This window comes from Schistocerca gregaria, chromosome 6 (assembly GCF_023897955.1).
Source record: "Schistocerca gregaria isolate iqSchGreg1 chromosome 6, iqSchGreg1.2, whole genome shotgun sequence".
Classification (NCBI taxonomy): Eukaryota; Metazoa; Arthropoda; class Insecta; order Orthoptera; family Acrididae; genus Schistocerca; species Schistocerca gregaria.
The window spans coordinates 509,047,580-509,061,625 of NC_064925.1; the positions used below are offsets into that span (position 1 = coordinate 509,047,580).

The 14,046-nt window shown below is 43.4% G+C and overlaps 1 protein-coding gene across 1 annotated transcript in view; it reads left to right on the forward strand.

Moving 5' to 3' along the window:
• LOC126278924 (KH domain-containing, RNA-binding, signal transduction-associated protein 3-like) overlaps nucleotides 1-14,046 on the forward strand; it is a 1,426,848-nt gene that overhangs the window by 1,246,646 nt on the left and 166,156 nt on the right. Inside the window, exon 4 of the mRNA XM_049979200.1 lies at nucleotides 4,396-4,512. Within this exon, the coding sequence (XP_049835157.1) occupies nucleotides 4,396-4,512 (117 nt within the window). The remainder of the gene's footprint in view (nucleotides 1-4,395; nucleotides 4,513-14,046) is intronic.

Here is a 14,046-nt window from a genome sequence, read left to right on the forward strand (position 1 = left end):
GGACGGATTGAATCAGTAATGACACACTTGACTAAATTAAGAGAGACACAGTGACAGGGCACATTCTGAGCTAACAAGAAATGTTTAATTTACTAACGTAGGATACTAGGAGTGCCCCAGGAAGGTGTGATAGGACCGTTTCTGTTTTTTATATACGTAATAGATCAGGCAGACAGGGCGAGCAACAATCTGCGGTTGTTCTTGGATGCTGTGGTGTTCAGGGACGTGTCTATGACAAGTGACAGTAGGTTGATACACGATGACCTAGATAATATTTCTAGTTTGTATGATGAATGGCAGCTGGCTCTTAACATAGAAAAATATAAGTTAATGCGGATGAGTAGGAAAGACAAACCCGTAATGTTCGGACACAGCATTAGTAGCGTCCTTCTTGACACAGTCACGTGGTTTGAAAATCTTTGTCGTAACGTTGCGAAGCGATGTGAAATGGAATGAACTTTTCAAGACTGTGGTAGGGACGACAACTGGTCGATATCGCTTTATTGGGAGAATTTTAGGAAAATGTGATTCATCTGTAAAGGAGACTGCATGTGTGACTCTAGTGCGATATATACCTGAGTGTTGCTCGAGTGTTTGGGATACACAGGAGGTCGGACTAAAAATGACATCGAAACAATTCAGGGGCGAGCTGCAAGATTTGTTACCGGTATGTTCTATCAGCATGCAGGTGTTACTGATATGCTTCGGGGGCTCAAGTGGGAGTCGCTGGAGGGAAGAAGACATTCGTTTCGAAGAACACGAGATTGTTCAGAAAACCGACATTTCAGACTGACTGCAGAGTGATCCGACTGCCGCCAACTTACGTTTCGCGTAGGGACCACGAAGATAAGGTAGAAGAAATCAGGACACTGATAGCTGTTTTCCCTCGCTATATTTAAGAAAACCTACCAAAACACACCGGTGTCCAGAATGAAAGCAACAAACCACTGCTTCCCAGTCCTATGTCTAATTAACGATACAGTCACACGAATTGTCCACCGATGTTCGTATGATCGTGTTCTGCTCGGAAAAAAGGGATTCTGCCAACGGACAACCACTCCAACGATGACGTCAGGGCACCTACCAAAAGGGGTAGTGTTTGCCGAATAGTCCCACATCCACAATCGTTGTGTACACAGTCACAGGCGGTGCAGTATGGCACAGGGAAGACGCCTACCAGGCTCTCCATAGTGGAGGGTCATACGAAGAATGGAAGCATGACAGTCGCAAGCATATGTGGCCTGATGGCTTAATGTGAATCGTTCTGTTGTTTCTCTTATGTGGCGAGTTTAAAATGTATCCCGAAGACCAGGGCAGGCCGAGCATGTGCGACATCAGAATGAGAAGACCGTTATTTGGCTCTAAGGGCATGACGATACCGCCTTAGTAGTGCGCAGCAACCCGAATCTGACCTTCCAGCACGCACTGCACGTGTTGTATCGAGGCAAACGGTGTCCAGGAAGCTTCAACAGAGTGGCCTTTACTGTCGGAGATCTGCTGCATGTGTACCTCTGCCGCGTCTTCACAGAAGGGAACTATAGAGTGGAGCCGTCAACATGTCTCCTGGACGGTCGAATAGTGGGGCAAAGTTCTTTTCACAGATGAGTCCCGATTTGGTTTGGAGAGTGATTCTCGACGGGTTCACATTTTGAGGGAACGTGGAAAACGATTTAGTAACTCAAACACTGAGGAATAATACAGATATCGAGAAAGATACCTAGAGGCGTGGGTAAGGATTATGTTGAGCAGTCGGACAGCTCTTCGCGAAACGGTACGAATGAATCGGCAAGGTTTAACTGCTGTCAGGTATTGTGACGAGATCTTGGTATCTCATGTACAGTTGTTGTGAGACGCTGCGGCCCCAGACTTTGTACCGATGGACGATAATGCTCGACCTCTTGAAGCAAGGGTCGTTGATGTTTTCTTGGAAACGGAAGATATTGCACTCATGGCGTGGCCTGTTCGATCTCCTGATTTGAATCCCGCAGAGCATATCTGAGATGTACTCGGGAGGTGGGTTGCATCAAGTCAGCATCCACCAATCACTCTCGAAAACTTGCGAGCAGCTCTGCAGAAAGAATGGGCATTATTTTCTCAACGTGATTCTTACGACATCATTCACAGCATAATCCGACTTTGTCAGGCCTGTATTACTTGCTGAGGTGGTCACACCCCATACTGATCACATTAACCAGTTCTCGGATTGTTGCGAAAATCCGTTAAGTTGGAAAAAACAAAGAACATTGTTGTCTACTGTTATGTATGTTAGAGTTGTTTACTTTCAGAACTCTTTGCATTGTTTCTACTTTACAAACACCTGTTCATACGGTTTTATGGCAAAATAAACGGAACCTTACAATATTTCCGTTTGTTGTTTTAATTTTTGGTACCAGTGTATATGGCTGGTCCGGGTTTAGTCACCGCTCCACCCGAATCACTGCGCTCACAACCAAACCACTGTAGAATGCAGGGTGTAGAGTACTTCGTCCCAATAGTTTTATTGGTATTTCTTAGTATTCCTTTTCGGTATTGAGGACGGAGAAAATTACAATCTATATGTCTCTGTTCGAGGTTGCCAGTACCAATCGACTAATAACTGAACCCTGGACCATCGAGGGGCAAAAATAGCTCTCGTAAAACCACAGGACATGAACAAAGTAAACCACTCGCATGCAACGCAGTATGCTATAACCCTATCTAGACAATTATTGGCAACGGTACACGTATGCCTACATTATAGCGTTGACTCTTTTGGACCGAGGTTTCAAAAACCGTGGATGGGCACTCGGAATAGTATGAGAATGTCGTCATTATTCCAACAAAATCTAGGGAACTTGGAAACCAAACACAACAAAACTTTTGAAGAAATTTCCTCTATTAATTAATTGGTGGGAAGGAAAGCAAATCCGAAATTATGGGACTACATATTTCTAGACGGAAATGGTTGCCGTAGTGCACTCCTCATGTGACTCCTTCCAAACTCATTTCGATAATGGCACCTTGCGATGCCTATTTTTATGGTCAGGAAAAAATTTGATAGAAATTTCTACAGAGAGAAAAAGAAGCCACATCTTCAGGACACTGCATTAAAATACATTCCATTGTACATACACATTGTACATCCTCGCCAATATTCTATCATGATTTGCCGTAAAACTATGCTATGAGGGTGAACATTTTATAAATGTAGAGCAGATTTGTTTTTGTATAGATACTTTAACACAACCAGGTAATTTTAAAAATTTGGTTTTTTATAATTTGTGGAATATGCCGAGTAAAATACGGCTTGCCCTATTTTTACTACGAATATCACCACATCACGTGTAAATCTTCAACTGTCAAATATTAAAAGCAGTTTTACGTACGATGTTCTAGTGAACGCCTTGTAATCCCTTTCTGGAAATTTATTTTTAACTGTACGTTTTGCTTTGCCTTTTCTTTTCATGGCCTGTATGAAAATGTTGATAAATGCGATATATTAAGAATTGTTTCGGTTTATCTGAAGTGTAAGTGACGCAATAACAGAATAATTGGTTTTCCCAGGAAGACTTTAATCTACGACTCAAGGATTACCTTTCTCTACTCTTTTGGTTGAGCCAACCACTGCTGAGGTCTTCGCTAACATAAATGGCTAACGCATCGACCAGTTAACACTAAAAATGCTATTTTTTGCTGAAATTTCGGTCATTCTGAGCTCCCATTACTTCTGTACAAACCGTGCATATTCCATAAATTTAGACGAAATCGGTAGTGCCACCCTTTTACTCCAAAACATGGTAGTTTAACAAGAGAAAGTAAACTTCTCCCTTTTGCTATTTTCCCAATTTAAAGCATTTCAGCTAATTTATGTGCAAAGATGTACAGGAAAAAGAAACACTCTTGTGAAACACGGGAGTGCCCAGTCAAATTAATTCCCGTAATAGCGAGACACCTGCGTTACCCCGGCGGGCGTAGAAGGTAGGGAGCGGCCTTACCGCAAAGGGCAGAGGTGCAGCCATATTTTCCATCTCATTACAGCGATGAGATGAGACGAGACGTCTCCTTGCCCGGCGGCGAGTAGAGACCCCAGATTAAGGGGGGCGTCGCCGCCCGGTATCGCAGGGGTTGACGGCGGGGCGGGTCTCCGTTTGATGTCTCACCCCCACACTCTGCGCTCCGGCGTGTGAGAGACGTTTCCGCGAAAAAGTCACAGCCGGCGTGTTCTTTGCGGTCAGGGAGCGAGGGTGGAGCGAGGCACCCGCGCGTAAGTTAATGACGTCAGACGTGCAAGAAACGCTAGCTACACTCTGTCTGTGTGTGTGTGTGTGTGTGTGTGTACCCTCACGAGCGCTTCAATTAGATGGCTCGGAGCACACGGTCGTATACTAAAGACGTCCTCTTTGCCGTCTGTTGCAGTTCAATTTCGTGGGCAAGTTACTCGGTCCCAAGGGTAACTCCCTCAAGAGGCTTCAGGAGGACACGATGACGAAGATGGCTGTGCTCGGCCGAGGTTCCATGAGAGACAAGGCCAAGGTAAGCTGCGCGACCAGCGTTCTCTTCTCTCCCTCTCTGTCAGTCAGTCCCTCTCTCTCTCTCTCTCTCTCTCTCTCTCTCTCTCTCTCTCTCTCTCTCTCTCTCTCTCCATTTTCCTGCATCCCCAACCATCAGCAGCGTTCCTGCGTTTATTCCCTCTGTTTATTTGCCACAAAAGTTTCGTATAAACTACATGCATTCTCAAGCCCGTGTATGCCGACATGCTACCCTCTAGTAACTTTTTTTATCGAAATAATAGTAGGTGATTTTCCTTGCATCTAAGACCACAGGTGCAATGATTTTCTTGGCATACGTTTTTCATACGAGGGTCACTCCAAACGAAATGCACACTTTTTTTCAAACCCACGTTTTTTCTACATGTCTAAAAGTTTTATAGCGTGCAGATCATCCTTTAGGAACAATAATTTCATTTATCCACATAATCTCCATGCCTCTCAACTGCCTTACGCCATCTTGGAACCAGTACCTGTACACCCGCACGGTTAAATTCTGGACCAACCTGTTGGTGCCACTGTTTGGCAGAGTGCACAAGGGAGTCATCGTCTTCAAACCTTGTTCCACGAAGAGAGTCTTTCAGTTTCCCAAAGAGATGATAGTCACTTGGAGCCAGGTCAGGGCTGTAAGATGGGTGTTTCAGTGTTGTCCATCCGAGTTTTGGCCGTGCATTGTCGTGCAACAGCAAAACATCTTCCTTTTGCCGATGTGGTCGAACACGACTCATTCGAGCTTGAAGTTTCTTCAGTGTCGTCACATATGCATCAGAATTTATGGTGGTTCCAATTGGCATGATGTCCACAAGCAAGAGTCCTTCGGAATCGAAAAACAGCGCAGCCATAACTTATCCAGAAGAAGTTGTGATTTTGAATTTTTTTTTTTTTGGTAAATTTGCATGATGCTACCACCATTGATTGCCTCTTCGTCTCTGGTGAAAAATGATTTAGCCGTTTTTCATCACCTGACACAATTCTTCCAAGAAATTCATCTCCACCGTTCTAGTACTGTTCCAAAAGTTCGCTGCATACCGTTTTTCTTGTTTCTTTGTGAGCCACTGTCAGCATCCTGGGAACCCACCTGGCACAAACCTTTTTTAACCCCAACACTTTCAGTATTCTGAAAAACACTTCCTTCCCCTATCGCAACGTAGCGTGACAATTCGTTCACTGTGATGAGTCTGTCAGCAGTCACCAGTTCATTAACTCTCTACACATTGTCTGGAGTGTGTGCAGTATCAGGCATTCCGTTGCGAGGACAGTCCTCAATATTGCCGTGCCCGCTTTCAACACGTAACGTGCTTGCCCACCGACTAACTGTACTGCGATAGACAGCAGCATCCCCATATACCTTTTTTCAACCTCTTGTGGATGTTTCCCACTGTCTCGTTTTTACAGCACAGGAATTCGATGACAGCACGTTGCTTCTGACGAACGTCAAGTATAGCAGCCATCTTGAAGACATGCTGTGACGGCGCCACTCACGGGAACAGTTTGAACTAACTTTGAATACAACAGGGAAGGATGTATCTACACACTGTAAGACTTTCACACATGCAGAATGACAACTATATTTTTACAAAAATAGTGTGCGTTTGTTTTGGAGTGACCCTCGCAGCATCATCTTCTACTGAACTTGTAATATCTTCCATCGCAGGTGCTTTTTTTTATAATCAAACACCTAATAATTTACCTAGTAGATTATTACATATAGCGTAACTTTATTTTGTTTAGACATTGCTTTTAGCTTCACGTTAAAACTGATATAATGAAAGTTTGATACTATTTTGTGAGCAACAGCTTTCAGCAAAATACTTGGGAATAACCGAAGACAAATACTGTACAAGAATAACGAAATGAAATAAAAATTATCATTTTCGGGCGTCTTAGAGTCATTCTTGTTCTTCTACCTGTTCAAAATGGTTCAAATGGCTCTGAGCACTATGGGACTCAACTGCTGTGGTCATTAGTCCCCTAGAACTTAGAACTACTTAAACCTAACTATCCTAAGGACATCACACACATCCATGCCCGAGGCAGGATTCAAACCTGCGACCGTAGCAGTCGCACGGATCCGGACTGCGCGCCTAGAACCGCGAGACCACCGCGGCCGGCCTGCCTGTTCAGATCTTACAATCTCCTCCTTGGCTTTTGCACTCACCCTCTTCGAGTGACATAGCATTCCATTGCTTGTTGTGGGATTCTCTGAGGTGACGTATGCAGTACATACTCTTTCCAGTCCTGCTTTTGTTACATTACTTTTTCAGTTAATGGTTCTGTCACAGGTTCATTCCTTTTCTTCATTTCTAATTTTTTCTTCTATTTTCCAGCCTTCCATATAGCTAACGAACTTCATTCCCGATACTTCAAATTGCCTTAGCTATTTAGGTCTAATGACAAACTTACTGCTCCATAGTGGGTAGCGTCATGACTTTATAAAATTTCATTTATGTTTCTCATCTCATTTTACCCTTTCATTTTCTTCTTACCGTCGAACATATAAGTTCATGGGGGTTAATTTTCTTATTTATGTCTCTCTCTAATTCAGAACTTATGTCACAGCCTAGGTAATGGAAATGGGATACCTATCCTGTTATTATGTTACTGATGATTACCTTATTTCTGGTATTTTCCTTAAAAGGTTTTTGTTTTGTTGTGGTATCTTCAGATTATAACTTAAGCTTATGCTGTGTAACTTATGTATTGTTGTTTGTAATTTGGCTTCACTGTGTTATACGTTGACCAGGTCACTGGCAAAAAGTAACGTATTAAGGGACTTGCGTGAACCATTTCTTATACCCTGTGGTACTCTGTCCTTCATCTAATCCTTGATGAAGTCGTCGATGTCGAAGATGAGCAGTGCTGATGACAAACTTCAGCCTTGCGTTATTCCCTGATTTACCTCGATGTCTGATGTCATCTGTTTGCCAGAATGTGTTCTTATTTTTGTGTATTTATCAGGTTTAAAAATGGCTCTGAGCACTATGGGACTTAACTGCTGAGGTCATCAGTCCCCTAGAACTTAGAACTACTTAAACCTAACTAACCTAAGGACATCACACATATTCATGACCGAGGCAGGATTTGAACCTGCGACCGGAGCAGTCGCGCGGTGTCGGACTGAAGCGCCTAGAACCGCTCGGCCACCGCGGCCAGCTTTTATCAGGTGCCAAGATAAATGTCTTTACGCCTTCGTTGAAAGGAGATTTGCAATGTGTATGCACTCAAATGCTTTGTCATAATAGTTAGATGCTAGGTGTGGTGTCATTAAAGATATTAATAGGGGACAGATCTTGCATCATGATAGGCACCAAAGCCACGAAGTTATTAAAGGAAGACGGTATTTTTCTCAACTAGGCTATAGTTATTTAAGCGTCTTCTTCGTTGCAGAGATAGCATTTTAAACCATTGCTGAGTGGTTTGCTGTATAAAAAGTACACTACTTTACCACCACGGAAAGGGAACACAATAGTGTGAATATAACTTAGCGAAAAGTTAGTTGTGTTTTAAAAGGATGCCATCCGTATAGAAAAAGTAGAGTAGTCACGTGACGTGCTTCCTATCGTTTTGGTTCGTAAATTTTATTTTTCTAGGTGATTTGACAGATGCTTAACGCGGAGCCGTCAATAACACGCAGTCTCTAAATCAAAACGAGTGGTAGTGAACATGAGAAACGACTTTCCTAAATACAGGATGGTTAAGAAACTCCCACATATTCCCAAAGGAGGTGGCAGAGGAGATCGTTGTACCCGGATGATAGTGTACCTAGAAACTGTCTCCTGGTCAATATTTGAGTCTAGTGACTGGTTAACGTGAAGAAGAGCTCACTAGGAACCGATGTAAGCAGTCTGCAGCATTGTCTAATGTTTTTGTTGTTGTGAGATTTGAGGTTATGATCTGTGCAGCTTATTACAATTTCTACATATTTAACTGTTTTGTAATGTAATGAAGCTACCTGGAGAATATTGTTAATTCTTCAGTCATAGAGTTTCACGGCGAGTAGAATTCTGCGTATATTTAAAACTAGTTACAGTATATAATGTGTGGGCGGTTATATCATGTTGTGTTAGTTGCGCTTCATCTTCCGCGTTGAACCTTAAGATAGTCTTCTACCATGTAAAACGAGATTTTTGTAAATGACTTAAGTTTCTTTAGTGTCTTGACAATTTTCCCTGTTTTGAATATGGAAATCTGGTTTAGCTACCAAAAGCTCCTTTTTCAATGTATTTGGAACTTGTAATTAGTTCCTGAAAATATTGAACTTCCTCTTAATTTTATTTCACTTACTGACTATTAGTGTGTAGCAGATTGATAATGTAACACTCGAACTATTAAATACACTACTGACGAAATTTTATCCTTTCAGTTACTTTTAAATTTAAATAGGGCATTTTTGCAGAGGTATAAGAACATATTGGATCCCGGAGACGTATTTCACTTTCGGAAAAGCCTTACTTTTCCAAAAATAATTTTGTGTAATTTCAGAAAAATATTGCAGCACATATAAATGGAATACTATCATTCCAAACTGGAACAAGAAATTGTACTTAACTTTAACAAGTGCGAATCAGGAAGTCTTTGCACTCCGTCTTCAGGCCACGAGTGGCCTACCGGTGCCATCCGACCGCCGTGTCGTCCTTGGAGGAGGATGTAGATAGCAGTGGCGTGGGGTCAGCACACCACTCTCCCGGTCTATATGATGGTGTTCTTGACCGTAGCCGCTAGTAATCGGTCGAGTAGTTCCTTAATTGGCATCACGAGGCTGAGTGCACCCCGAAAAATGGCAACGGCGCATGGCTGCCTGGATGCTCACCCATCCGAGTGCCGACAACGCCCCACAGCGCTTAACTTCGGTGATCTCACAGGAACCGGTGTATCCACTGCGGCAACGCCCTAATAAGGTTGTCTTTGCCTTTAATTAACTTTTACTAGCCGAAACGAGGTACTGACAGGTGGCTACAAATATGCATACTGTTCTACATACCCTACACAATTTTTCAACGTAATACCTACGCCATTTCAGACATTTGTCCCATCGTAGCAATAAATCTGAGATGCTCCAGTGGTAGAAATCGTCGGAATGACTGTGTAACCATCGTGGCATTGCTGTCTGGGCTCCATCGCTTAGCGAGAATCGCATCCTGCCAGGAACTTTTTCAGTGGGCTGTAAAGTAGAAATCACTAGGGAGAGGTCCGGATTGTATGGTGTGTGGTCCACACTCACCTAATAAAATGAAGTGAACTTGTCGGCGGTTCCGATTGTCACACGTGGCCTCGCATTGTGGTGGATAACAACATCGTCTAGATTGAGAACCCATCGCTGCTTCTTCCTGATGGCAGCCAGCAGACGTGACGGTGTGGAACAGCAGCTGACGACATTGATTGCTGCACCCAGTGCTACGAAATCCTGCAGAGGCCGTCCACGGCGATCCCAGAAGACCGTTGACATAACTTTCCCAATAGATGACACTGAACAGAATTACTTTGTCACAGGTGAATCCAGATGTTTCCACATCATGCTCTGCTGCTTCGATGCTGGCGTGACATGCAGTGAAACGTCCTCTTAGAAAAATTATACATGACTGTACTTAAACTGATACACAATATTTTTCAGCGCAACGCAATCTGACTTTCAGTAATCCCTACAAAAAAATGGCCCTGACTGACATTAACCTATATCTTTCATGAATCACTTACCTCACAATAATCTTCGTTACTCCAACTACTGCAATACAGTGAGCGCCACTACTGCCAGCTAAATGAAAGATTCAAACTACTGAAGGCACTAACTACTGATAGGCCTAGTTAGCAAATGAAAGATTTTGATAGAGAACAAACAATGTATTTACCTTAATAGTGTTCAAAAGCCGTAACATGTATAGCAGTTCATGACATCCAGTCTTACAAATTTCAAAACTCCGTCGTTTCTCTCCCCACATCCACCACTGCTTGCCGCTCACCTCCAACTGCGCAACGCTACACGCTGTTAACAGCCAACAGCCCAACACTACAATAGAGAATATTACAACAATGCCACCCAGCCACAGACTGCACACAGCACAGCCAGTGATTTTCATACAGTGCGCTACATGGCGTTACCAATATAAAAACCTAAACAGCCTACTTACAGCAATATCCATGCTGCTTCGCCAGTAACAGTGCGGTCTAAGAAACTGTCACCCTTACCGAAATACCGTTGCAGGTTATTCACTGAAGCAACTGTTCGTCTGCATTTCGTGATGTCATCAAACTGTTTAGGCACCGACCAACATAAAACCTTCCGATACCCTACGGACCCATGAACGATGGCGTATACACCCCCATACGAAGTGCCAGGCTCCGAGGAAATCTTCTTCACGTGCACACGCCGATCCACTTTCACCATTACATCCATGCGGGAAAGTTGTTGTCACCCAGCGACGGAAGCGGACTTCACGAACGCTCATTGTCATTCAAGTCTTCACCGCCTATTGCGAACTCGCAGCACTTCCTCCTCCTCCTCCACCTACTTCTCCTCCACTTCCTCCTCGTCAGACTTTTCAAGGCGAGACTCAATACATGGGCTGCATTTCCCTACGGATTTCGATGGATGGTCATCCCTTGCTCCACAGAAAGCGAATTACACTTCGTTGCTCGTACGTCGTTGATGTGTGAAGCACAACCGCCATCTTCTCCAACTGATAACAGAATCGTTCTGCGTAGCTACCGGCTGATAAAAAGCAGGACCTGTGCAAGAGAGGTCCACCTCTTCGAATCTATGTGCTGACTTCGCATTACGGCCGTAAATGAGTTTAAAAAATAGGGGACAAAGCCTGTCTCATTAGTTGGGCTGGCTGGAGAAGAGAGTCTTTGTCTTAAAAGGTACGACACTCCCCCTTTTGTTCAAAACAATAAAAGATCCTTTAATGATCTGTTCTGAAACCAACACCTGTTGAGATATGGACTAATCAGCCATCTCATTCCTGTGTGTGTTACGTAGACGAAGACAATTGTGCATGTGTTTACCACACATTAAGCACATCCTTTATTCCTGTTGCGCAGAGAATGACGCACTCTTTCAAATACACTTGACTCCATTCGGACTGGATCACGTACATAGGGCACGTACTCCCATAGCGTCTACAAATTGTCGCTGTGTTGGACATACAGCCATGACTTTTGATAAATTTCTTCTCAGCCAGAAATCCAACGGATTCAGATCCAGGGAACCGGGGGAACATACTACAGACCCGAGTTCGAGTCACGGTTGGGCACACAATTTTAATCTACCACGAAGTTTCATATCAGCTGACACTCCGCTGCAGAGTTAAAATATCATTCTGGAAACATCCCCTAGGCAGTGGCTAAGCCATATCTCCGCAATACCCTTTCTTTCAGGAGTGCTAGTTCTGTAAGGATCGCAGGAGAGTTTCTGTAAGGTTTGGAAGGTTGGAGACGAGGTACTGGCAGAAGTGCATCTGCGAGGACAGGGTGTGAGTCGTGCTTGGGTAGCTCAGTTGGTAGAGCACTTGCCCGCGAAAGACAAAGGTCCAGAGTTCGAGTCTCGGCCCGGCACACAGTTTTAATCTGCCAGGAAGTTTCATATCAGCGCACACTGCGCTAAGAGTAAATATCTCATTCTACATACTATTGAACTTCCTCGAAGAATCCATCACCTATGAAACGTTGCGGTGATGTACCAACATTCGATCCGTGGAAAATGGCGTGGTGCGCCGTTGTGTATAAGACGCTGTTGTTACCTTTCTGCAAGGACAAAATACTCAACTGCTCGGGTAATTCATCGTGCAGAAACTGGAGATACACAACACTCATTAATCTGTTCGTTAAAGTGTATGGCACTACGAACTTGCCACACGGTGATTCCCGCCCATACATTGATACTGAAGCCGCGTTTGATGGTACTCTTGTGAAACTGTCTCGCCTGTTAATAAAATGCAGGATGTAACCTGCGGATGTTCAACGGCTGACATCTCTCTTTTTTGTGTGCTTACATTAAAGGAACATTTTTCTAGTTGTGACCAATACAACCTTCTGGAGGAATAGGCAACACTTCTTTTAAAACACATTCTGTATTTCATAGCCGGCCGGAGTGGCCGTGCGGTTCTAGGCGCTACAGTCTGGAACCTAGCGACTGCTACGGTCGCAGGTTCGAATCCTGCCGCGGGCATGGATGTGTGTGATGTCCTTAGGTTGTTGTTGTTGTTGTCTTCAGTCCTGAGACTGGTTTGATGCAGCTCTCCATGCTACTCTATCCTGTGCAAGCTGCTTCATCTCCCAGTACCTACTGCAACCTACATCCTTCTGAATCTGCTTAGTGTACTCATCTCTCGGTCTCCCTCTACGATTTTTACCCTCCACGCTGCCCTCCAATGCTAAATTTGTGATCCCTTGATGCCTCAAAACATGTCCTACCAACCGATCCCTTCTTCTAGTCAAGTTGTGCCACAAACTTCTCTTCTCCCCAATCCTATTCAATACCTCCTCATTAGTTACGTGATCTATCCACCTTATCTTCAGTATTCTTCTGTAGCACCACATTTCGAAAGCTTCTATTCTCTTCTTGTCCAAACTGGTTATTGTCCATGTTTCACTTCCATACATGGCTACACTCCAAACAAATACTTTCAGAAACGACTTCCTGATACATAAATCTATATTCGATGTTAACAAATTTCTCTTCTTCAGAAACGCTTTCCTCGCCATTGCTAGTCTACATTTTATATCCTCTCTACTTCGACCATCATCAGTTATTTTACTTCCTAAATAGCAAAACTCCTTTACTACTTGAAGTGTCTCATTTCCTAATCTAATTCCCTCAGCATCACCCGATTTAATTTGACTACATTCCATTATCCTCGTTTTGCTTTTGTTAATGTTCATCTTATATCCTCCTTTCAAGACACTGTCCATTCCGTTCAACTGCTCTTCCAAGTCCTTTGCCGTCTCTGACAGAATTACAATGTCATCGGCGAACCTCAAAGTTTTTACTTCGTCTCCATGAATTTTAATACCTACTCCAAATTTTTCTTTTGTTTCCTTTACTGCTTGCTCAATATACAGATTGAATAGCATCGGGAAGAGGCTACAACCCTGTCTCACTCCTTTCCCAACCACTGCTTCCCTTTCATGCCCCTCGACTCTTATTACTGCCATCTGGTTTCTGTACAAATTATAAATAGCCTTTCGCTCCCTGTATTTTACCCCTGCCACCTTTAGAATTTGAAAAAGAGTATTCCAGTCAACATTGTCAAAAGCTTTCTCTAAGTCTACAAATGCTAGAAACGTAGGTTTGCCTTTTCTTAATCTTTCTTCTAAGATAAGCCGTAAGGTCAGTATTGCCTCACGTGTTCCAACATTTCGACGGAATCCAAACTGATCCTCCCCGAGGTCTGCATCTACCAGTTTTTCCATTCGTCTGTAAAGAATTCGCGTTAGTATTTTGCAGCCGTGGCTTATTAAACTGATAGTTCGGTAATTTTCACATCTGTCAGCACCTGCTTTCTTTGGGATTGGAATTATTATA